The following is a 25982-nucleotide window of genomic DNA, read 5'->3' as shown; positions in this document are numbered from 1 at the left end:
AAAGTTTATCTTCAAGCATCTATTTCAAACACTTTATGAATTCAGTAAGTAAAGTAGGTAGCGGTTCACTGTGTCTCCAGTCTACAAAGTGGGGCTTGAAAATTGAAAATATGCCTTTGAACTTTAGAATTTTCAGAAATGTGCTTATTATATCTGTACTCCATATACGAAGCAAAGGCAGCAGCACCTCCAAACAACAGTAATTAAAACTATTAATTCAAATTATACAATAAGCGTATTTTTAAAAAAAATGTTAAAATCAGTTTCAATTCCTGGCACACAAACCAAAACAAGGTGTGTGGCTCATCAGCATCTGCAAGTGTCTTCCCTGATATATGTAAACTGACTCTTTATCTGTTCTAGCATTTACAGTCAGACTGTATCTTTGTTTTAAACACAGCAGAACGTGCAGTGAAGAAGAAGACAGGCTGATGTGTGAGACAAGGCATTTATTAGAAGTACGTTTCCTGAATGTTTCACACATAAATCACCAGTTTGGCAATGATTCGTTTTTTTTTTTCTTTTTTTAACCCATATTACAGATGAACAACAAGGATGGCACAGTTAAATAGACACCATTCACCTGTGAGGGAGTTAATTAAGACATTCAAATGACGTTTGAAATTTCTGTCAGCAGCACCACTGCTAAGTGCATCTACACTGTGGTTCTACTCTCTAAAACAGGACAGCTCATCACTGGATATAACGTCATACAGCTGCAGCACATCTGTAAGTGTAGAGGGAGGAAACGGTTACAAAAGGGCGACAAATACAGCTCGCACACACACAAGAGCTGGAAAGTGGCAGTCAAATACGGTTCATCTAAAAGGTAAAAAGGTATCACAGGTCATGTGCAGATTCCTTCAAGCTTGTAGTTGATTTTCAGCACCTCCCAGTCATTCAAATGGTCCGATGACAGTGATGTTCCATTTAAGTTCCTGTTACGCTCCCTACGTCTGTAAGCGTCTTGGAAGAGCCAGACAGCTGAACTTCTTCATTATGAGCACTGCTGCTGGGTAACTGCAGGCCCAGCAGCATCGCCTCCTTTACTGTCAACGTGGAACAAACAAAAACACCAGAGTTGCAAAAAGGTGGGGAGCAAAGAGGAGAAGGTCAATATGAAGTGAAGTCAGAGAAGTGGTCCCTGCCTCCCTACTCGCTCTCTGTTAAGCTCGTCCCATCAGCTGAAGTTGGCTAAAGGAGGTTATGAGGTTATAGTGGGCCCTCTCCTCATCCGTCAGCTCCATGTTTCCAGGCCTGACCACCACCACCACGTTCACCCCGGCTTCCTCTGCTGCTTTAGCCTCTGCAACGACAAATAGAATAAGAGTTTTTAAACCAGGAAAAACTGTCATTCTGCTACAATGGAGAAAACTCTCTGGTTTGTTTGTATGTCTTTAAACCAGTGCTTCTCAAATAGTGGGGCACGCTCCCCTGGGGGGGGGGGGGGGGGGGGGGGGGGGGGGGGGGGGGGGGGGGGGCGGCGACTGGGAGGAAAAGGTTCATCAATGCGGAACTAATTAGGTGAACTATTGTTTTAACGTCGGCCTGTTTATCGCGGCGCACAAACTGTGCTGGCTGTTGTGCACAGACATATACATATGTATATGACTATGGTTATGCAAGTCCCTACTTGCTTACTTGGCAAATACGGACTCTAGAGAACGGGAGAACACATCGTTAATGTACAATTAGAACACCGGCGTACTTGGTCACGTCACCACCTCGTCTCATCTTCTCCGATTATTTCTACCAGGGGTGTCAAACATGCGGCCCGCGGTCCAAAACCGGCCGGCCAGATGGTCCATTTCGGCCCACGGGACGACTTTACAAAGGGTAAAAATTACAGAGAAGACATTAACTGTAAACTGTAAATTTGTAAAACTGTAAATTTTAAATAATTTCTAGACCATGACAAGTTGTTTTGATCATAAAGTAAAGTACTACATTGTTCAGTTCCAGATACCTGTGACTAAATGTTGTGTTCCTTTGTAGATAAACTGTGAAATGATCAACTGAGGCATAATAATGTTGAAACTGAACTTGCTTTTCTAAAGAAATTTCAGGGTGTTCATAATGTTTTGTAAAAAGATAGTTCATTAAATGTGAACAGAATGTAGTTTTTTGAACTAAAACAAAGGGAAAAAAGTTGGAGTAGTGGTTATTTGTAGGTTGTTTGAGAACCACTGCTTTAAACCAATCACAGTCACCATGGGCAGGCCCTTCAATAGTTGCAAGAGGAATTTTTGTGGTGGAAGATTTGCATGCAGGGATGTAAGCACTGTGATTAAAATGGATAATTAAACAGCAATTCAACAATATTTATTACGCGCAATTTAAATTATTATAAATTACTTCCAGATAAGGGCATTTACCAGCACTGACACCAAGACAGTCATGTGGCCATGTATCAAATCAAATCAAACTTTATATATAGAGCACTTTTTATACAGTTAAAAATGCAACACAAAGTGCTGTTCAACATTTAAAAGCATTAAAAACAAGAAAACCCATCCCTCCATACCTCCATATATACATATATGCACACAACTGCACAAGAACACACACTCTCACCACTGATTGAAGGGAGACATGGCATGGCACTGACGACTGTGGAAAACGCCTCCATTGGGGTCATCCACACTGGGAGGAGTCGCAGGCCATGACCGCCGGGGGCGCCGGCACCCGGACCCCCCTGACATCGACAGACCGGGGGACCCCCACATCGAGGTGGGGAGCCCCACAACCAGCTGGACCAAAGGGACCCGTGGACAGCACCCCCAGCAGCAGACCGGACACAGCCCCCAGTGTGGAGGACCCCCCTGAGGAAACACTGGAGTTAAAAAACTAAAAATTTTAAACTATAAGAATAAAAGACCTGTAAGATAAGTAAAAAGGTTAAAAGAGTAAAAATACATAAGATAATAAATAGAGAATGATAAGAACATAAGAAGGATTTAAAAGGTTAGTTAAAAGCCTGATTAAAAAGGAGTGTCTTTAACCTTCTTTTAAAAATATCAACAGTCCCTGCAGTCCTGAGGTTCTCCGGCAGGCTGTTCCACAGGCGGGGGCCATAGTGGCTAAATGCCGCCTCACCGTGGGTTTTGGTTCTGGCTTGTGGTATGGATAAAAGGCTGCTGCCAGAGGACCGCAGGATCCGTGAGGGTCGATATGTCAAAAGGAGATCAGACAAATAAGAAGGCGCAAGGCCGTTAAGACTTTTAAAAACTAGTAACCTTAAGTAAAAACCTTAAAATCGATCCTGAAGTGGGCGGGGAGCCAATGCAGCGACTTTAAAACTGGTATAATGTGTTCCCAATGTGTAATGTGTTGTAACAAGCTTATAAGCAACAACTACGCTAGTTGAATGTAGAGTGTTATAAAGCTAACAGTCCCCGTTCATCTGCACAGCTGCCTCTACCATTTTTGGCCGAAACTCCTTTCACTTTGCAGCAGCTAACGACTGGAACACCTTACAAAACACCCTCAAACTTGCAACTCTGACTCCACTCACCACCTTTAAGCTTAAACTTCAACAGATTGTAATCAACTGTTGCTCCTGCTGAGCACTTTGGACCTTACTTACACACACACACACACACACACACACACACACACACACACACACACACACACACACACACACACACACACACACACACACACACACACACACACACACACACACACACACACACACACACACACACACACACACACACACACACACACACACACACATAGACGCACACTTTATTACACTTCATGCACTTTTTTTTTCACTCACATGGCTATGCTCCCATGCTTCTAACTTGTTTACTTTTGTTCTATGTCATATTTATATGTCTATTTGTGTCTGTGGTTTACATGGGTATTTGTTCCTGCTGGCACCTCTTGGCGAAGTCATGTTTTCAAATGAGAACTGGTTCTCAAACATTTTAACCTGGTAAACCGAAAGGTCAAAGAAATAAATAAAATGTCAAGCATCTGGATACAGTATATAGTCTAGAATAACTTCAAAATTAGCAAAGCTTGCTGCCACAAAGCCTAGTGTCAGATATCACAAATCCATGAGTTTGGCAAATGACCAAAAACTCGCAAAAAAACTGTTGAGTCATGTTTCAACTATAACCTGCATGCTAACAAACTGATGGTATTCAGGACAACCTGAGAAACGTCTTGTAACTGCTCTTAATCCACATGACCCAAGTGGGTCTGAGTTTGTGTCGAAGGACTAGTGCTTCTTACATCTAACAACTGAAGGGTTTTTTTCATAAAAGAGAGTCCATTTTTTGTAAAGATTTCTATTTACCCTTTAGTATTCAGCTTTTTATTTTTTGTTATTTTATTTTCTTAACTGATGTGTTTTGTATGTTCAAAATGGAAAAAGTCATCTGGAATTTCATTGTACACTGTGTTTAATGACAATAAATATTTCTTATCTTAAAAATTTCAAAAAGCCAAGATCAGAGACTGATAGTTCTGCTAAACACCTGCAGGACATTATGTCTGCTAAAGGCAACAATACGAGCCTCTAAGGCAAAGAGTTTATTGACTTGGATGGCTAACAAGAGAGTTTTTAAGTTGGAGATTTAAACTTCATTAATGTGTAACCAAGCAAAAAATTCATGCTGCTTATTCCAAACTCAAGAAGTAATAAAATATACGTGTTTTTTTCTTTATTTACAAAATATCCATTAATTACATAGAGGGAAAATATCTTGCAACTGAACGAGTATGTGTGTTTTCAATGCACAATAGTATAACAAATTATTTAATAAATGCAAACATACGCACCTCGGGTCACGTCTGTCAAGAATGTGATTTCTTCGGGTTGGCAGCCAATCCTCTCTGCAATTCTCTCGTAGCTTTTGCAGTCTACTTTAGCCCCCACACCAGTGTCAAAGTGACCGTCAAATAACTGCAATGATCAAATAAAACCATCCAATCAGACTCGGTATGTAAGACATCAACAGCTAGAGTTTACAATGTGTTTAAAGCAATCAAAAAACATATTTCCAAGATGAAAGCTCCTGTTCTGTTAAAGCGTTTGTATAGAAATGATTAGAGACACTTACATGTAAAACGTCTCCTTCGACAGAATATCCAAACAGAAGTTTCTGTGCCTCGACGCTTCCGGAGGAGTAAATATAGACTCTGAGGCCTTGTTCCCTCCAAGTTTTGACGGATGGAATCACGTCCTGATAGACCCTATGTGCAACAGCCCAACATCAACAACTCATATCTCATGTTGCATTATAAAGCTAACATGTCTGTGTAGTTTCTCATTCATCCAAGTCATGGTTATCCAAAGTTGTTTAAATCAATCCAGCTGGACTTTAAGAAGGTTCCTTGAAGACGTTTCACTTCTCATCCAAGAGGCTTCTTCAGTTCTGGTGGTGGTTGATGTTGCCTCAGGTACCTCTGTGAAGCTAACAGATCGTTTATCTGCACATCCACTTCATTTGCTAACACTGTAAATATTTCTATTACTTTTCAAATAGCTTTGACTTACCATACTTACCTTATAAAATCACTAGTAGTTTACTCTTAAGCACCAAAACACAAACTCATATTTGTCATGTGTGTAAACCTACTTGGCAGATTGTGATTACAGAATAAAAATCATTGTGACCCCAAACATATAAAGATGTGTGATGAATCTAAGGATGGTTTCTATTTCAAACTTGCTCTTGTTCCAGCTTCTGAAAAGTGAGTTTGCTGCCTTTTCTTCATTACTAATGACAGTCAAATTAATCTATTTAGGTTTTTCGACTGCTTGACAAAATAAGTCAACTGAACACATCACTGTGGCCTCTGAGAAACTGTGAATCTAATATAGTAAAAGCTTAATTTAAAAAAAATGGCAGATGAATCATTCATCCATGCATTATCTATACACCATTTAATCCTCATTAGGGTCGTGGGGGGCTGGAGTCTATCCCAGCTGAGTTCAGAGTTACCAATTAACCTCAGCATGTTTTTGGACTGTGGGAGAAAGCTGGAGTACCCGGAGATCCCGGGAAGTGGGGATGCGAACCTGCATCTTCTAGCTGCAAGGTTAAAGTGCTAACCACCAAGCCACTGTGTAGCCCTAGATAAATCAGTGATGAAAATAATCATTTTAGCAGCAACCCTAATTAAAACAATAAATATATACAGGACTGATGTGAGTCTTAGAAATCGTTCATGATCTTGAATATGTCTCCTGGCTTTCAGTGCAAAGATAAATATTTCTTTACAAACGGCTACACCATGTGGGAAAGGCCGATTTTATTAGTTTTCTACTCTCCAGTTTTATAGAATATGCGCTTCGATCAATAATGCATGCTGGAAAATGACAGGATATGTTGTCCTTCTGCGTGTGGAGCCGGTTTACTGGAATATTTTGTTACAAGCTGTATAAACTACTGTGCATGAACTCTGCATTCTGTTGTGTCAAATTAGCAAAACAAGTTTCTTCTTAATTACATATTTGCACAGGTTGACAGCTGAACAGCTAAATAGCCTGTTAGATAATTTGTTTCTAACTGAAGCTACAAGGGGCCTTACAAAAAAGAGCAACAATAAAACACTAACAGAAAGACTGTGATATATTAGAAAGACAATGAACCATTGGAAAAAAACATTTTGAAGGTACAACAACATTGGAAAAATGTTGTGCAAAAGCCTCTCTGGAAGGGTAGGTTTTTAAAAGCATTTATAACTGAGGCACCAACTGAGCTGCTGTGATATTAGGGGGGATTTTGTTCCACAATGTTGCAGCAAACTGCGAAAACATGGTGCCTTTAAGTTCAAGCCTGGACCGCAGGATTTCAACAGCTAGTTTTCTAATCTTAATGAAAGGGAGCCGAGATGCAAAATAAGGTTGAAAACACAGAGGTTTAAAGCAGAGTCAGACCATGTAGAATTTCAAAAGCAATCAAAGAGAATCTTAAATTGAATTCTGAATGAGGAGCCAGTGTTTTGAACCAACTGTAAACGGGCAACTGCTGAAGCATTCAGGGAGTGAATAGTGAGCTGGAATCCAGGGTAAGAAAATAAGGGTGTCAAGAAGTTGTTCAACTATGTTTTAGGGTGCATTGTTTTAACTTTGGCAGGATTTCTGATTTGTAGACAGCCGTTATGTAAAAACCTCCCCAGATGATCCATGTTGTTGCAGGTTTTTAGAAATATGCTGCATCTTTAAAAATTAAAAAACAGAAACCACTGAAAACCTAACATGTTATGTCCATTTTAGGCCTTGATGTTTGGGCAAAAATTTCTAACTGCAACTCTTTTTCACTTCTGCAAGTCATGCTTAAGCTAAATTTTCACTGTGTAATAAATGACATGTCAACATTAGTGTGACTGCACAAGTAAAGCGGCATGAATTTATAAAACCAATGACACAACTGTATAAACCCTGGATCAGACACTAAGTGTAACATGTATTCTACATTGCAGCCTTGGCATTTGCTTTGATCTTAAATCACTTTACTACGGCTGAAACGATTCCACAAGTTATTCGAGTAATTTGATTACTAAAAGTCCTCGAGGCAAAATTCTCTGAATCGAGGCTTCATTTAATCCTCTACATACTACTGCGATAGGGACCGGGATCTACATAAATTCAATTTGACGGGACGTTTCTATTTTAACCGGTGCAGCTTTTCTACTGTTTGTGGCATTTACCAGATCGGAGGATTGAACTATGAAGACTTAGTCAGACTTTCCTTGTGTGAGTTGACAAAAACTAAAACCTCAGTCAGAGTTAACAGGTATGAAGGTGGTTTTCAACTTTCTTTGTTGTTTCTTTCTGCTTCAAACTCGTCACACAAACAGCAGCATTTAATGCATCATTTGACTTGCTTTCCGCATAAAATAAACTGATTGCAACCAGGTTGCTTTAATGGAGAACAATGAGGAAAAAAATTTATGATAATAAAACGGTGGTGTGACTGGAAATGATGTAAGACTGGAATGTTGGTAGAAAACTGTTAAACATGCGCTATGTATTCATTTTATTGATCAATTTAGCAGATTATTCCTAACAGACAGCTGCACAATAAAACTATCAAATTTCATATATTCAAACATGATATTGTATTGAAGTGCATGTAGGTCTGACACCGTCTCATAATGAAGGAAACCACTTTAATTTGCGGCCAATCAAAGTAAAACCAAAGTTACTGATTGAATATTCTCTGTAAAAAATACTAATAAACTGATCAGTTTCTTTATTTGTGTTCTATCAGCTGCAGTACCAACAGTTTAAATGGACCAAACATAAAAACATATTTATGTGATTTCTGCATCACCAACTAAATCAGGCATGGCAACAGCAAATTTTGATTTCAGCTGAAAATGTTCGGTATACAATCTTCAGGGGGGGTCCAGGGGGGCGCAGCCCCCCCCCTTGAGCTGAGAGGTTTTCAGTAAAATAGAGGTGATTTAGAATGAAAAACATGCATAGAATTACAGAAGACTAGATTGTAATGAATAAGTTAATTTAATGAAAAGTTAACTTACTTTTTCTTCAATGTTGTCTCTGCATTTAGTCCTACAATTTTTACAGTTCTATAGGTCTTTTAACACTATTTACACTGGAGTTCTACACTGGTCACAAAGTCACTTCTAATTAGGGTTGCCACCTTTAAGAAATGAAAATAAAGGACGCCCACCACGGCTCCTCGGGGCCACAGTTCAGTAAAGTTGGAAAGATATTCACAGATTCGGACTTCCAGCATCAATAACATTAGATATATGTTGTGAAAACATAAACGATGCCTCTTTTCCATCATTATAAGGTACACAATGTGCTACTTGATAAAACTGGGCTTGTAGCATATTGTGTACCTACAGAGAACAAGATTGAAGTTATTTGTGTCTCTCTTTGCTGTTGCAGCGGTTTTGCAGACAGATGTCACACAGCCAGCTACACATAGACATCAATGTTATTTCTGCAGCTTGAAAGACAGCTACTGTTGATTAAACTGGGCTTGTAGCACATTGTCTACCGTACAACGATGGGAAAGAGGCACCGTTTATGTTTTGACAACCTATATCTAATGCGTTATTGATGCTGGAAGTCCGAATCTGTGAATATCTTTCCAACTTTACTGAACTTGGGGCCACTACCAACTAAGGAGTGATATATTTAATTTTGAAAAAAGCATTTAGCCATACTTAAAGCTTTAAGTGCTTTATTAACATGAAACTAAGAGTTTTGTATTGTTTTATGATCACAGGTTCTGCCTGAACAGAAGTGGCATCATTTTAAACAGTGAAATCAAACTAACAAAATGTAATGAGCAACCAGTGTGCAATACTGGATTCTGCAAAAACATAAACAACTGAATGCAGAATACTGGACAAAGAAATTCTCTACAGACATTTTTTCCCATCTAAATCTTATCTTAACACAGTTAATGTATTAGCTTATTTATGTGTGTATGCATGTATTTACTGATTTATTTAGTGCTGTTAGCATATCAGAGTTCTGAGGGAGTTTTTCTTTAGATAGGCAAAGGCCATTTATTGATTACATATTGGCTATTATATAAATGTTTATTAAAAACTAAAAGGCATTAAAAAAATACTGAACAACTTAGGCATTTATTGAGTCACTAAAGTATTGTAGAGTCTATGACCACATCAGCATGATTATAAGCATCCTCTGGTAAATTAACAACCATATACTGATGTTCCTTACCATATGGACTTCAGGAGATGATTAGATGATGATAAACTGTGACCTGCTGGTTGGGTTCTCTCTGTTCTCATGTTTCTTACATGTTGGTCTCCTGATGCTGCCTTACTTCAGCCAGTCCATGAGCAACACAAAACACAGTTTGCCTTTTACCCACTGCCAGGGGTTTCTCTATTCCCACTCACGTCTGTACATTTGCAAACGTTTTTGCTTCTCTGGACGTGGTGGAGTTTCGGGTGTAAACATTTTTAAACACGCGGGTGCAGCGTGATCTGCTGGACCTGGCAACGGGTCCTCGCTAGGTGGGTCCTACAAAGTTTAAATTGGCTGCCCTTAATATTTCCTGTGTTTTATTTTGTTCCTTATGCAGTTTTGATGGCTGTGTGACAGACGTGTACGGGGCGTTTATGAAAATATGGAACAATTTGTGTCCCGTATTGATTCAATACAGGACGCGACAATTAATTGTCAAAGGACGATTCCGTATTTTAAGGGACGGGTGGCAACCCTACTTCTAATGTCGCCTCATGATTCCACCGAAAGCGATCCCAATAGCTCAAAATTCCAACACGAACATGCCGCCATGAATTGTAACAAAAGAATGCATCGAGCAATTTGATTGGTCCAATCGTTGGCAGCTAACCAATTTCGACTAATCGCAAGGCCTTTTACAATGCAGCAGGAGCTAGACTGGTTCTCTTCGTCTGTTACGCTGCGGGAGAAACGCGAGCGCTTCTCAAAAACCGGGAGAAAGAGTAACAAAAACATACCTCACCCCCCCTAAAATTTTCTTAACGGATTTTGACGATTCGCAGAAATGATCAATTTGAAAATTAAAACGGCGGATTCCCGTGGAACGGCGGAAAATTGCCATGCCTGCTAAATACATGTAGGTTCCCATGGCTTTGAGTTTTAGTCGCATACATCTGTACTATACTATACATGTACAATACACCTGTACTATACTATATAGGTACAATACACCTGTACTATACTATATATGTACAATACACCGCAGATGTCCGCACATGTTCCACCAGGACGGTTATTTCTGTTGCACAGTGCACTCACTTCCGCTTTTGATGCTGTAACGAGCATGCCAAGCATGGAATCCGATTACTCGATTAACTGCCAGAATAATCGATAGAATACTCAATTACTAAAATAACCAATAGCTGCAGCCTACACTTAACTGCTTGGCCCTCATCTGTTTTCTGTTCAGCAGACATCGTGCTACCAGACGACTCAATTTAACTGCTGTATCCTGTTTATTCCTCCCCTCAGTTCCTAAATGTCTGATCTGTCATCTGACTGCTGTTTGTTGCCACAAATTATCAGCTGTGTCATGTACAGTGCAGAAGCTGTTTATTTGAATGTAAATATTAACCAAATGAGTTGATAAACTTCCACATGCCTGCAGTCTATCGGGACAAACCCACTGTTCATGTTCACTGTGCTTCAGGCAAACTTGTGAAGTCATGACTTATAAATAATTACATATAAATGAATTCTGAAAGTGAAGAAAATGATGGGTGTACTTACTCGCCTTTGATTCTCCCTGAAGAATACGCTGACCTCCACATGTGACCTTGGAGCTGTTTAAGCGCTGTGGACTTCCTGTCCGCTGCCATCTGCCACAGCACGTTTTCCACCACCTCCCTGATGGCCTTCTCCTCGTCCGTGTGAACCGTCTGGTCAACGGCGTGGACGGGACACGCCCGGTTCTGTTTCATGTCCTCTTCAATCTGCCATGACAGTCAGACTTTTTATTAAAGGGAGTATTATCGCATGTTTAGTGGTTTATTTGGAGGTAAAAGCAGGAATAAAATGCATTAAAATGTCACAAAAAGGGGGAAAAAGGAAGTTCAAGTCAAATATTTTAGATTTACTCTTCAGGTATGATGGGAAGTTTTTCAAAATGTTTTATATGAGTATTTAATCATTTTTGTCTCTTTCAGGTGTTTAAAGTGCAGCAATATAACATCACACTGCCTGTTTCAAGTCTACAGAACTGGAGCTAAATAAATACATTCATTTGCAAAGTTCTGTTCTCTCACAACCTAAACTTCACTTCAGAGCAATAAATACAAACAAAACAACTATTGCAAACTTAAAGTTTGGACTTTGAAGGCTTTTGCGTCTATATTTGGTGAACTATAGAGAGGAAATTATAATATTCAACGTACATTGTTACATAACTGTAGGTGACCAAAGTCAAGTGGATGAGATACCATTAATGTAAATAAACTGCATGTTATGTTTAATTACAAATGCTTTATAATGCACTTAATAAAACTTATCAAAACCAAAACCAAAATTGCTCAAACCAATAATTGGTTTGAGCAATTTTCCTTCCATCCATTATCTAAACAGCGCTTAATCCTCATTAGGGTCGTAGGGGGCTGGAGTCTGTCCCAGCTGACTTAGGATGAAGGCAGGAGACACCCTGGACAGGTCACGAGTCTATCACGGGACTACATATAGAGACAAACAATCACACTCACATATTCACACCTACGGACAATTTAGAATCACCAATTAATCTCAGCATGTTTTTGGGCTGTGGGATGAAGCCGGAGAACCTGTAGAAAACCTAGACATGCACAGGGAGAACATGCAAACTCCACACAGAGAGAAGCGACAGCGCTAACTACTGTACCACTCCACTGAGTAGTATTTTTAGAAATAAAAGAAAGTCTGCATTCTCTGATTGCAGCTTCTTAAATTATTATTATTATTGTTATTATTATTACTATTTTCAGGTTTCTTTCCTTCTCAGTTACAGTAAACTGAATATATTTGGGTTGTGAACAAATCAAGACATTTGATGATGTCATCTTGGAGTACTGGTAAACACTAATGAACATTTTTCACCATTTCCTGACATTTTACAAACCAAACAGCGAACTGATTAATCAAGAAAAGAATTGACAGAGTAATCAACAATGAAAATAATCATTAGTTGCAGCCCTACTGCTGACACTAAGTAATGTTCCTTGCAAAATGAAGCTACAATGAATTCCATTCTCTGAGTGATGACTCCGCACTTGATAACTGTTTTTCTTTTTACCTGTTTCTTTAGGAGATGAACATCTTGTTTGCACTCGTCTTCCTCCCAGTGAGAAGACAGGTAATCCTCAAGATGCTCCCTGATGTATGGAAATAAGATGTCCTGAAATGACAAAGAAAAAAAAATATACACTTAATTAAAGCTGCAAGCAGCGTTGGACGGGTCCTCGCATCCTTGCCGGTCGGCGAATCCACACACGTCCACCAGGTGGCACTGCCACCGAGAGTGCATATCGGCCTACGGATGTGATGAGGGCCGGACTCTGATCACACGTGTAAAATTTCAGGCAGATTGGAGCATGTTCAGGGTACTTATAGAGCTTTTCCTGTCCATCCACCAGGTGGCACTGCGACCGAGAGTGTATATTGGCCTATGGATGTGATCAGGGTCGGACTCTGATCACACATATAAAATTTCAGGCAGATCGGACCATGTACAGGCTAGTTATAGAGCATTTCCTGTCCATCCAACAGGTGGCGCTATAACTTTGAATGTATATTTGTCTATGAATGTCTTCAAAGCCTGACTCTGATCACACCTGTAAAGTTTGAGACAGATTGGAGCATGTAGAGGACAGTTACACAGCAGTTGATGTTTCATGGCGAAGCATCAAAATTCCAGAGGCCGCCATGGCCACGCCCTCAGACTTTAGGTGAGCATTTTGATAACTTTTGATCACCCATGCCTGGAGTACATCCTGGCTAAATTTCAGCTCTCTCGGTGTTACCCTGTTTGAGTTTATAGCTTTTGAAAATGTCTAAAAATGACCGACAATCGTCAAAAAGTATGACATATAATTCAAAATGGCCGACTTCCTGTTGGGTTTTGGCCATGGGTGTCAATTACATTTTTGTGTGTCTTGACGAGTTACATATGCCTACCAAGTTTCGTAATTCTAGGTGACATGTACTGGCCGTAGTAACTGTTTGAAATTTTCCAGGTGGCGCTATGGAGCCATTTTGCCACACACATGTGCAGTTTCCCTAAAATATCTAATGGGTTGGCGGTCCAGATATGTGTGGTAATTCTGGTGAGCATTTGAGCACTTTTAACCTGTCAAAAAGTACTTTGTTTATTACGGCAACGATGCGTTGCCATGGCAACAGAATTTTATCAATTGTCAAAATCTTCACACTGTCGCATCGTCTAGGCGTAACCACTGAGCTGATCAATTTTCAAGATGATATGACAAAGTTTCTGGGAATGGTAGGTGCAAATATAATGACAATTATTTCCTGTTGCCAATAGGTGGCGCTATGAGTATTTCTAAATTTATGAGTGTGGATGTGTTCAGACCTGGACTGGTGTCCACCATATCAAGTTTGGTCCAGATTGGACCATGTCCAGCTGAGATATAAATAATTAAATTTTCATGGCGAGAAATCGAAATTCACCGCGCTGCCACTGACACGCCCTTTAATGACGAGCCACCATTTTCTCTGGGAATCATCATCAATGTGTTCTGGCTTATGTCACCAAATTTGAGGTGAATATGATCAACCTGCTAAGAACAGTACATCAAAGTGTAAAAAATGTCTATTTCCTGCTACCACAAGGTGGCGCTATGACTGTCAATGTATATAACCACATGGATGTTGTCAGGGCTGGACACTGATCACACATGTAAAATTTCAGGCAGATTGGAACATGTACAGCTGAGTAAGACACCACTTCCTGTTTCATGGCGAAGGATCCATTTTTTTGGGAGTCGCCATGGCCACTCCCTTTGAATTGAGATGAGCATTTTGATAACTTTTCATCAGGAAGCAGTGTTGCATATACTGGCCAAATTTGACATCTCTCAGACTTATCCCCGATGAGTTATTAATTTTAAAAAGTTTACAGCTAATTCAAGATAGCCGACTTCCTGTTGGGGTTAGGGCATGATTGACTTTTCCGTGTTTCTTGATGTGCGGAATATGAATACAAAATTTTGTAGCTGTAGATGAAACGTCGTGCAAGTTGGCCTAATGACCAAATTTTCAATTTTCCAGGGGGCGCTATAGAGCCATTTTGCCACACACATGCACAACTCCCATAAAATATCAAATTTTTCGCCAGTCCGGATGAGCATGCCAAGTTTCATGCGTTTTCGAGAACGTTAAGGACGCCAAAAATGGCCATTTCCCATCGCACAAATAATAATAATAATAATAATAATAATAATAATAATAATAATAATAATAATAATAATAATTCCTTGCATTCCAATAGGGTCTTCGCACCATTCGGTGCTCGGACCCTAATAAATCTAACAGTGAACATTCCCAGGACATTTTTTAAGTAATTTCTACTTCACTCTCTTCAATGCTAATTAGTTCCCACTAGTGCTGCACAGCACACCAATACTAGAAAAGTCTTGCAATATCTTGCCATTTTATAAACAATACTAAATCCTGTCCTATTAGTGCAGTTGCTTACATTGATCAGCAGTGTTTTGCTACAAGCAGCATTTCTGCTGGTTAAAGTTTGTATTGTGTGTTTGCAGTGTTTGTTTCCACTCCCTGCAGGCATGGTGAGCAGCAAACAGCTTTATTCTCTTACATAGCCTCAAGACATGTTGGCAGATTCAAGCGTTAATGCCAACCGTCCACAGCTTGTAGAATAAAGCAGACACACAAAGTGAAGTATGAAATTATTTTGCTTACACAACTACAGTAAGGGAACCTCAGACACCACAAAGCCTGTCTGTAAAAGATGTTTTAAAGGAGCGACATGATAGTAAATGTGATAGATAATAATAATAAAAATATTCCTAATAATAAATTATAATTCCATAGCACCTTTCAAAACTTGAGTGCTTTATAAAAAAGAGTAACAGCAACACACTAAAAGAAAGACAACAAAAACATAATAAAAGAATGAAACATACACTACGATGATACCATTCCCATGATCAAGTCAAACACCTGTGACAACAATAAAGATGATGACAACTTTTTCTTGTAGCTTTATCTTTATACCTAATTACTCTGTCAAAGAGACAGAGCCTCAGTGGAGTTATGTGACAATCGGTGTTGGTTTGTCTGACTGTCTGTCTGTTAGAAACATTACTCAAAAACTGAAAAACGGATTTGGATGAAATTTTCAGGGAAGGTCAGAAATGACACAAGGACCACCTGATTAGATTTTGTCAGTGATGCAGCTTATAGTCTGGATCCATGGATTTGTTAAAGATTTCTGTAACATTGTGAGATAGCAGCACAGCATCATTGTAATTATGACTACACGTGAACACTACGTCAGCTGCCTGCTGACGATCACGATTGCGATCCTACTACAAATCCACTGTTGCAGACTTATTAGGACTGTCAGAAATGATACAAGGAACAATTGATTAAATTGTGTGGGTGTGCCATCAATTCCCGTTGCCCGCTACATATTTAGGTCATGCGAGTCAGTATCTGTACATAACATATGGCTGTGCTCAGCGCAAAGTCATTTTGTTTGTGGGTACATCTATATTAAATGGCCACATTCTATGATGCTGTGATTTCTGCCACAAGTTTTTTCAAGATTTTAGCCGTCAGAAATGATACAACTGAGCAGCCTTGGCGGAGTACTGTGCTCTCTGAGTGCTTTTCTTGTTTACCAATATGTACAATAATTCTGCACTATAATGCAATGTTACTGCAAGCTACTAACATTCAGGCATTCACAGTTTGCCAATCTACAACAAAACTACAGACTGTCAACTGAATTCTCAAAACAAGTGTTAAGTGGGTAATTAAAATGTGCACTAAAGTACTCTGTAGGGGTTTATTTAGTAAGCATCAGTGTACATAAAACAGGCTGATCTTAACGCGAAGTTCCTCCAGTTTTTGGTTGAATATGAAAATGCTTGAACACACTGCGGTACAATTATTTACTCCTGTTGTTTTATGGGTTCTTATCGCAACCTCCAGAGCCTTACATTGGCAGTTACAGTTTCTCGATCAAGTGCTAAACTGGGTTCATACCATATGGAAAAGGATGGGATCAATGACTTTCAAAAGTTGCATGGATACAGGCTCTAATGCTATATGACAAGTAAACATACCATGAATTCACAAAAATCTCATTATATAAATTAAATTAGTATTTTATCATAAGATTGAACGATGGATTTGGCATGACTTTACTTGATCAATGCTTGTTTTGCGTTTAGCACAATATAGAGTATCAAGGCTTGTTTAATAAAAATGACAGGCGTTTGTAATTAAGACTTAAAAGTTATAAGGATCTTTATTCACAAGTACGAAACTCGTAATTACGACAATTCCAGTGTAGCCTGAAGGTAGCATACCGTCCGTTTGTTACCAGATGGTGCGTTTAGTTACACAAAGGAAACATGAAGGGAATAATGTAGAAAAGCAACAATAAAATATACAAACAGATAAAAGAAAGCAGTGTTCAATTTAGACTTAATTCTGTAACTCCACAATAAAGCTATCCTGGTTTAGCGGTCTGCTAAAGACAGCTGTTAGCATTTAAACCGTACATAATAAGCTACCAATGCTATTAAATTGGTAACATTTCATGCTTTAAGCAAAAGTTGCATCTGATGTAACTCACCTTTACAAATGTGATCGGTGTGGTGGTGCCTTCAATATCCAGCAGCAGTGTACTGGTGCAGGCAGGAATAGAAACAGAGGCCATATTTATTCTTACAGTCTGCAGCTGCTTTCGTTAGCCGACGTTAGCTAAGTTAGCAGCAGCAGCAGCAGCAGGGCGGTGTTTCAACGGTCAGCGGCGGTTCTCCCTGGTTCTCCGAGCCGCACAGGCAGAGCAGAGCAAAGATAGTCTAAGAAATGTCGTTGGTTTGTAGCCACTAACTAGCTGTCCGTGTCATCACCTCGCATCTAACTAACACTGATTCAGAAAGCAGACATCAGCTCACATGTTCAGACCCGTCAGTTCTGCTGCAGCTCAACAGGAGGCGCTACCGAGTGTTTGTATGGCAACAAACACAAGCGGAAGAAGAAGAAGAAGAAGAAGAAGAAGAAGAAGAAGAAGAAGAAGAAGAAGAAGAAGAAGAAGAAGAAGAAGAAGAAGAAGAAGAAGAAGAAGAAGAAGAAGAAGAAGAAGAAGAAGAAGAAGAAGAAGAAGCAGTTAATATCACAGACATATACATACGTATATGTAGTGATGGCTGATTGAGGCTTTGTTGAAGCTTCGACACTTCATTCAAAACATGGTTCATTACTCGAGGCCTCAATGACACACAGTGCTCGAGTAGGACATCTAGTGATCAATAAAATGAAGTGCAATCAAGACGTGGTCGGTTCATGGATTGTTTTGGATTTGATTCGCCACGCACACATTCCTCTTTGACGTCACTAGATGATTGTATGGGTTTTAGTGGACACAAAAATAATATTACTAGTAATAATAATGACAATAACTATTGAAGAGCATGTTTCTTATTTGCCATGTTTGTCTGTAACCCTATATACTCTTCACTTATATTCTGTGTTATGAAACATTTAAACGGTGCTGCTACATTCATGCTCTAAAAATACAGACTGATGTCATTTTCACATGGGGCTGGTGCAAATAAAGATTATATGGATTGTTATGGATTTTGGCAAAGTATGTCTTGGGGTTTATTAGTAAAGAGGTCAGTAAAGAGGGTGTGTTTATATAACTGGTTATGAGTTTTAATTGAGAAATAATTTATCAACAGTTTTGGGACTCAAGCAGTTCCTTCTTTTACTCACTATCTCCCCAGCCTTAGAAAAAAAACCTGTTCACACGGCACAGATGAGGCTGAGGTACACAGGAAATGTTTGGCTCCATTGCACAAGTTTGGGTAAACGGTTTTGTGGGTGGCCCAGTAAGCCCGCGGGTCTGCCGTTCTTTCTACAATTGCATTCGCTGTGGCGCTTTGCATTTGCCAGGCTCTACTTGCGTCTTCGTCCAATAGGCTCCACAGTTGAACTGAAAAATATTGAAGATCATCATCATCATCACCAGAAATGTCAGTCATTCCCTATTCAGAAGAGAAAAAAATACCTGTGGAAGGTCCTGCTGGTGGTGGAGGACGAGGCTGCGGTGGTGCTTGTGACATAGATGACTGCTGCTTGGCATTCTTTATGTTAATTGTTGTGCATTCTGTTATTAAACGTTCTTTCACACTGGCTGCCACTCTGATTGGTGAATCCAAAAATTTTGAACTGCAGAGCCACAAGTGTAGCAACAGCCAGTGAACTGTTTTTTTCTTTGGTTTGTAGTCTGTCAGCTAAGCACCTGACAATATATACACACATATATATATATATATATATATATATATATATATATATATATATATATATATATATATATATACATATATATATATATATATATATATATATATATATATATATATATATATATATATATATATATTCTCTACGAAATACTAAATCTGACATACTACTCTCTCAAAGCAAATCACGGCAACAACAGGAAAAAAAAACAACCTACTCTGCGAAAAACAATTCAAATGAACGACACTAAACAGGGATCTCCTATCCCGGAACACTCGATCCCGCTGAGTGATTCACATAACAAACCGAACCAATCAGGTGATTCGAAGCAGTTGAGTGCTTCAAACGTCACTGAAGTGGTTCAAACGTCATGAGTCACATGACCAAACCACGCCTCGGCACAGTGGCTCGATACGTTGGCTTCATGAGCTACCACGCATGTGTCGAATCCTCGGGTATCAGAGGACCATCACGACATATATGTCTATGGTTAATATCCTACACAGACCTTTGCAAGACAGATGATTCAGATTCAACAAACAGCCACAGTTTTTTTATCCTGTGTTTCTCTTTCCATCTCACATTCTCCCATCCAGAAATATTCTTTTATTGACCACGTTATTTTTTTTATAGCACATTTAAAATAACAAACATTGAACCAAAATTCTTTCCAAAAAGATAGTTTATGTTTCAGATATTAAGGTTAAAACTCTTAAGTATTATTTCTTAAGTTCATTTACTGGAGTAATTTAAATATTACAGTTAATATCCTACAAAATTATATGGTACAATGTCATTCATTCAACATTCAGATAAATTGTGCATGAAGATTTTCATATTAACCAGCAGACTCAACCAGTCAAGATGGTGACACTTAATGTCAAAGCTTTATGTGAAGAGCAAGCAGCAGGCCTCACTGTTTAAATGCAGAATGGCATGTTTACACTCTATATGTTAAATTGTAGAATGGCATGTTTACATTCTATGTTAAACTTTAGAATGGCATGTTTACAGTCTTTATGTTAAATTGTAGAATGACATGTTTACACTATGTATACACTTTATGTTCAACTGTAGAATGGCATGTTTGCACTCTTAAATTGTAGAATGGCATGTTTACACTTTGTACACACGTGGACAAAATTGTTGGTACCCCTCGGTTAATGAAAGAAAAACCCACAATGGTCACAGAAATAATTTGAATCTGACAAAAGCAATAATAAATTAAAATTTAGTGAAAATTAAGCAATGAATATCAGACATTGCTTTTGAACCGTGGTTTAACAGAATTATTTTAAAAACTAAACTCATGAAACAGGCCTGGAAAAAAATGATGGTACCCCTAGAAAAGACTGAAAATAATGTGACCATAGGGACATGTTCAATCAAGGTGTGTCCTCTAATTAGCATCACAGGTGTCTACAAACTTGTAATCAGTCAATCAGCCTATTTATAGAGTTACAAGTAGTCACTGTGCTGTTTAGTGACATGGTGTGTACCACACTAAACATTGACCAGAGGAAGCAAAGGAGAGAGCTGTCTCAGGAGATTAGAAAGAAAATTATTGACAAGCATGTTAAAGGTAAAGGCTATAAGACCACCGCCAAGCAGCTTGATGTTCCTGTGACTACAGTTGCACTGTCAGGCTGGCTGCTGTCAGGCCTAGTTAAGTGCCCTCCCCTCTCCTTCCTCCTGCCTCACGCCGCCTCACCAGTCTCCGAGGGGGTCGACAACGCCGCCTCACCCGTTCCTGAGGGGGTCGACGCCGCCGCCTCACCCGTCTCCGAGGGGGTCGACGCCGCCGCCTCACCCGTCTCCGAGGGGGTCGACGACGCCGCCTCACCCGTTCCCGAGGGGGTCGACGACGCCACCTCACCCGTCTCCGAGGGGGTCGACGACGCCGCCTCACCCGTCTCCGAGGGGGTCGACGACGCCGCCTCACCCGTCTCCGAGGGGGTCGACGACGCCGCCTCACCCGTCTCCGAGGGGGTCGACGACGCCGCCTCACCCGTCTCCGAGGGGGTCGACGACGCCGCCTCACCCGTCTCCGAGGGGGTCGATGACGCCGCCTCACCCGTCTCCGAGGGGGTCGACGACGCCGCCTCACCCGTTCCTGAGGGGGTCGACGACGCCGCCTCACCCGTTCCTGAGGGGGTCGACGACGCCGCCTCACCCGGCTTCGAGGGGGTCGACGACGCCGCCTCACCAGTCTCTGAGGGGGTCGACGCCGCCGCCTCACCCGTTCCTGAGGGGGTCGACGACGCCGCCTCACCAGTCTCCGAGGGGGTCGACGACGCCGCCTCACCCGTCTCCGAGGAGGTCGACGACGCCGCCTCACCCGTCTCCGAGGGGGTCGACGACGCCGCCTCACCCGTCTCCGAGGGGGTCGACGACGCCGCCTCACCCGTCTCCGAGGGGGTCGACGACGCCGCCTCACCCGTCTCCGAGGGGGTCGACGACGCCGCCTCACCCGTTCCTGAGGGGGTCGACGACGCCGCCTCACCTGGTCCTGAGGGGGTCTACGACGCCGCCTCACCCGGCTTCGAGGGGGTCGACGACGCCGCCTCACCAGTCTCTGAGGGGGTCGACACCGCCGCCTCACCCGTTCCTGAGGGGGTCGACGACGCCGCCTCACCAGTCTCCGAGGGGGTCGACGACGCCGCCTCACCCGTCTCCGAGGGGGTCGACGACGCCACCTCACCCGTCTTCGAGGGGGTCGACGACGCCGCCTCACCCGTCTTCGAGGGGGTCGACGACGCCGCCTCACCCGTCTTCGAGGGGGTCGACGACACCGCCTCACCCGTCTCCGAGGGGGTCGACGCCGTCGACGCCGCCTCACCCGTCTCCGACGCCGTCGACGCCGCCTCACCCGTCTCCGACGCCGTCGACGCCGCCTCACCCGTCTCCGAGGGGGTCGACGCCGTCAACGCCGCCTCACCCGTCTCCGAGGGGGTCGACGCCGTCGACGCCGCCTCCGCCTCAGTTCACGAGCGGGTCGACGCCGTCGACGCCGCCTCCACCTCGAACCAGCCGGGGCCAGCTGACCAGCCCCTTGGCCGAGAGACTGTAGAGCCCGGGTCAGCTGACCAGCCCCCTGGCCGAGAGACTGTAGCACCCGGGTCAGCTGACCAGCCCCCTGGCCGAGAGACTGTAGCGCCCGGGTCAGCTGACCAGCCCCCTGGCCGAGAGACTGTAGCGCCCGGGTCAGCTGACCAGCCCCCTGGCCGAGAGACTATTGAGCCCGGGTCAGCGGTCAGCCTCCCCGGCCCAGAGACTGTGTCAGCGGACAAAACCCCTGCTCCTGGGCCTCCAGAGGGGCCCCGCCTTCACCTGATCCGGTTCCCAGGCCGGCCTCCGGCCCGGCCTCCAGAGGGGTTCCGCCTCCTTCGCCGCCGCCGGCCTCCAGAGGGGTACCGCCTCCTTCGCCGCCACCAGCCTCCAGAGGGGTTCCGCCTCCTTCGCCGCCGCCGGCCTCCAGAGGGGTTCCGCCTCCTTCGCCGCCGGTCTCCAGAGGGGTTCCGCCTCCTTTGCCACCGGTCTCCAGAGGGGTCCCGCCTTCACCTGATCTGGTTCCCAGGCCGGCCCCAAGCCTGGTCTCCCGAGGGGTTCCGCCTCCTTCACTGCCGCCGGCCTCCCGAGGGGTTCCGCCTCCTTCGCCGCCGCCAGCCTCCCGAGGGGTTCCGCCTCCTTCGCCACCGCCGGCCTCCCGAGGGGTTCCGCCTCCTTCGCCGCCGGCCTCCCGAGGGGTCCCGCCTTCGTCGGTCCCCAGCCCGGCCGCCCGAGGGGTTCCTTCGCCGCCGCCGACCTCCAGAGGGGCTTCGCCGCCTCCGCCGCCGGCCTCCAGAGGGGCTTCGCCGCCTCCGCCGCCGGCCTCCAGAGGGGCTTCGCCGCCTCCGTCGCCGGCCTCCCGAGGGGTTCCGCCGCCTCCGTCGCCGGCCTCCCGAGGGGTTCCGCTGCCTCCGTCACTGGCCTCCAGAGTGGTTTCGCCGCCGGCCTCCAGAGAGTCCCCGTGTCGTCCACAACCGCCGGCCTCCAGAGTGGTTTCGCCGCCGGCCTCCAGAGTGGTTCCGTCGCTGGCCTCCAGAGTGGTTCCGTCTCCTCCGTCGCCGGCCTCCAGAGTGGTTCCGTCTCCTCCGTCGCCGGCCTCCAGAGTGGTTCCGTCTCCTCCGTCGCCGGCCTCCAGAGTGGTTCCGTCTCCTCCGTCGCCGGCCTCCGGAGTGGTTTCGTCTTCTCCGTGGCCGGCCTCCAGAGTGGCATCCGGGCCGTCCTCCAGAACGGCCTCGTCTGCCCGTTCAGCACCCAGGTTGTCCTCCGGAATGGCCATGGGTGCCTTGTCCGCCCGCCTTGGAGTGTTTTGTTTTTGACCAGCCCTTTGAACAGAATTCTGGTCTGTTTTGGACTTGTTTGTGTTTGTTTGGCTTAGCGCCACCCCCAGACTGTTCGGGACACTTGATTTTTGGCCCTCCTTCCACATCCCCTCCGCCCACCCGTCTCCTCTTGGACTTTTTGTTTCGGTCCCTCCCTGTCCATCCCCCTCCCCCTCCCGGGATCACCCTGTTCGGGCACCAGGAGGTGCCCGTAGAGGGGGGGGTACTGTCAGGCTGGCTGCTGCCAGGCCTAGTTAAGTGCCCTCCCCTCTCCTTCCTCCTGCCTGTTAGGGCAGCCCAGCAGCAGAGAGGAAGCAACAGGTGTTCCCCATCAGCCTTTAATCAGCCAGCTCAGTGGGCGCAACCTAATCAGCCTCCTCCAGTCCACTATTTAAGCAGACACGACCCAGCTCTGGGTGCTGGAGCGTAAATGAAAACTGGGGAAAAGAAAACAAAAAGAAGACAGAGAAGGGAAAAGAGAAGAAGGAACGACGTGTCCCTGCTGGACCTCCCCCCGTTCCTGCAATGTGTGCCGTCAACACTGGACTCTGGACCCTCTGAGCAAAGGAGACACCCGCCTGCACCGACTCCCCGCTTCTGGTATCATTTGCCACTCACCTGTTGCTGCTCTACCCAGGCTGCCACCGCTGTGAGCCGGTTCTTAGCATCCCCAGTATACTCGTGAGTTTATTGTTCAAATAGAGTTATAGCTCTCGTTAAGAGCACTGCAGTTTGGAGACGACCTCTGTTATAGTTACCTCTCGCTATTCTTGCGAAGACAGCCTTGGGTTTAGTTAGAGCCTCTGTGAGATTTGTCCTTTTCCCGCCTGGGTGTTACCTACCGCGAGTAGGGATACAGTTTTGGTTCCGGTTACAGTTCCGCCCGGCCCTTAGGTGCCACTAGTGGATTCTGAGCCTAGTGCGCTCTGTTTAGTTCCCTGTATGTGTTGACTTCTGTTGTTGTCCTAGAGGACAGTGTAAATAAACCTGCATTACACCCTATTCCCGACTGTTCATTTCCTGCGCCTGAGCTCTCATTGAACCCCCCCGTAACATGCACAAATTATTCAGAAATTTAAGATCCATGGGACTGTACCCAACCTCCCTGGACATGGCCGCGGGAGGAAAATTGATGACAAATTGAAGAGACGGATAATACGAATAGTAACAAAAGAGCCCAGAACAGCCTCTGAAGACATTAAAAGTGAACTCCAAGGTCAAGGTACATCAGTGTCAGATCACACCATCCGTCGTTGTTTGAGCCAAAGTGGACTTCCTGGAAGACGACCAAGGACGACACAATTTTTAAAAGCAAATCAGAAAAAAAACAGACTGAAATTTGCCAAACTGCATGTTGACAAGCCACAAAGCTTCTGGGAGAATGTCCTATGGACAGACGAGACAAAACTGGAACTTTTTGGCAAGGCACATCAGCTCTATGTTGACAGACCCAAAAGTGAAGCATATCAAGAAAAGAACACTGTCCCTACTGTGAAACATGGAGGAGGCTCTGTTATGTTCTGGGGCTGCTTTGCTGCATCTGGCACAGGGTGTCTTGAATCTGTGCAGGGTACAATGAAATCTCATGACTATCAAGGTATTCTAGAGAGAAATATGCTGCCTAGTGTCAGAAAGCTTGGTCTCAGTCACAGGTCATGGGTCTTGCAACAGGATAATGACCCAAAACACAGAGATAAAAACACCCAAGAATGGCTAAGAGGAAAACATCGGACTATTCTGAAGTGGCCTTCTATGAGCCCTGATCTAAATACTATTGAACATCTGTGGAAGGAGCTGAAACATGCCGTCTGGAGAAGTCACCCTTCAAACCTGAGACAACTGGAGCAGTCTGCTCATGAGGAGTGGGCCAAAACACCTGCTGAGACGTGCAGAAGTTACAGAAATCGTTTGATTGCAGTGATTGCCTCAAAAGGTTGTGCAACAAAATATTAAGTTAAGGGTACCATCATTTTTGTCCAGGCCTGTTTCATGAGTTTATTTTTTTAACCCCTTGATGCACAGACAAACAAAAGGTACGACGCTTCAGCGTCACCCGTGGAGGGGTGGCCCGGCTCTCGGCGGCATGAAGAACACCACTCACGGCTGGAGCTCCCGCAACGGCAGGAGCCATGCAGGGCCAGGCCGAGCCGGGCCCGTGGCTCGACCCGGCTCTCCCTTGCAGCCTGCTCACCCACCCTCCGGGGGTTAACCTTGACTCCAACCATGACCCCCTCATCACCAGGCATGCAGAGCCAGCAATCCAAACTCATTCTTCGCGCCCCTGGTACCACTGGAGCATTCTCCGTGCCCCCTGGCGGCCCTGCAGCGCTCCGTGCCACTGGTATTCCACCCTCGCCTTTGTGGCCACGGTGTGATGGACCAGGACATGTCCTTTAACTCGCACATAAAACAAATCTGTAGGACTTCCCTTTTCCACCTGAGAAATATTGTGAAAATCAGGAACATCCTGTTTCAGAGTGATGCAGAAAAACTAGTCCATGCATTTGTTACTTCTAGGCTTGACTACTGTAATTCCTTATTATCAGGTTGTCCCAATAGCTCTCTGAAACATCTACAGCTGATCCAAAACGCTGCAGCCAGAGTACTGACGGGAGTTAGCA

General features: G+C 43.7%; 1 protein-coding gene across 3 annotated transcripts; it reads right to left on the bottom strand.

Annotated features, from left to right (window-relative positions):
- Positions 1 to 429: 429 nt before the first annotated feature.
- enoph1 (enolase-phosphatase 1) lies at positions 430 to 17682 on the bottom strand. 3 transcript variants are annotated; one of them, XM_055019445.1, is made up of 7 exons: positions 17316 to 17681; positions 12762 to 12863; positions 11234 to 11436; positions 5079 to 5211; positions 4798 to 4921; positions 1157 to 1306; positions 430 to 1049 (listed from the first exon to the last, which is right to left on the bottom strand). In XM_055019445.1, exons 1-6 carry the CDS (start codon positions 17397 to 17399, stop codon positions 1167 to 1169), a joined length of 786 nt encoding a protein of 261 aa, XP_054875420.1. In that variant the 5' UTR covers positions 17400 to 17681; the 3' UTR covers positions 430 to 1049; positions 1157 to 1166. The 3 variants fall into 3 exon arrangements, 2 of the variants coding, with proteins under 2 accessions (XP_054875420.1, XP_023121831.1); XR_004847007.2 differs by lacking the exon at positions 430 to 1049 and adding an exon at positions 2575 to 2822 and having other exon boundaries at positions 1169 to 1306; positions 17316 to 17682; XM_023266063.3 differs by having other exon boundaries at positions 430 to 1306.
- Positions 17683 to 25982: the final 8300 nt, after the last annotated feature.

Source organism: Amphiprion ocellaris, chromosome 17 (assembly GCF_022539595.1).
Source record: "Amphiprion ocellaris isolate individual 3 ecotype Okinawa chromosome 17, ASM2253959v1, whole genome shotgun sequence".
Lineage (NCBI taxonomy): Eukaryota > Metazoa > Chordata > Actinopteri > Pomacentridae > Amphiprion > Amphiprion ocellaris.
The sequence above is the reverse complement of the archived record's forward strand: the minus strand, read 5'-3'. Positions and strand labels throughout refer to the sequence as shown.

What these genes read in the sequence shown, in the direction of transcription:
- enoph1 (XM_023266063.3), bottom strand. Translation starts at nt 17,399, where the DNA reads ATGGCCTCTGTTTCTATTCCTGCCTGCACCAGTACACTGCTGCTGGAT. An exon ending in TCAGGGAGAATCAAAGGCGA is followed by an intron (nt 5,212 to 11,233) that starts GTAAGTACACCC and finishes TGTTGCACATAG; the next exon opens with GGTCTATCAGGACGTGATTC. An exon ending in TCGAAGGAGACGTTTTACAT is followed by an intron (nt 4,922 to 5,078) that starts GTAAGTGTCTCT and finishes TGATCATTGCAG; the next exon opens with TTATTTGACGGTCACTTTGA.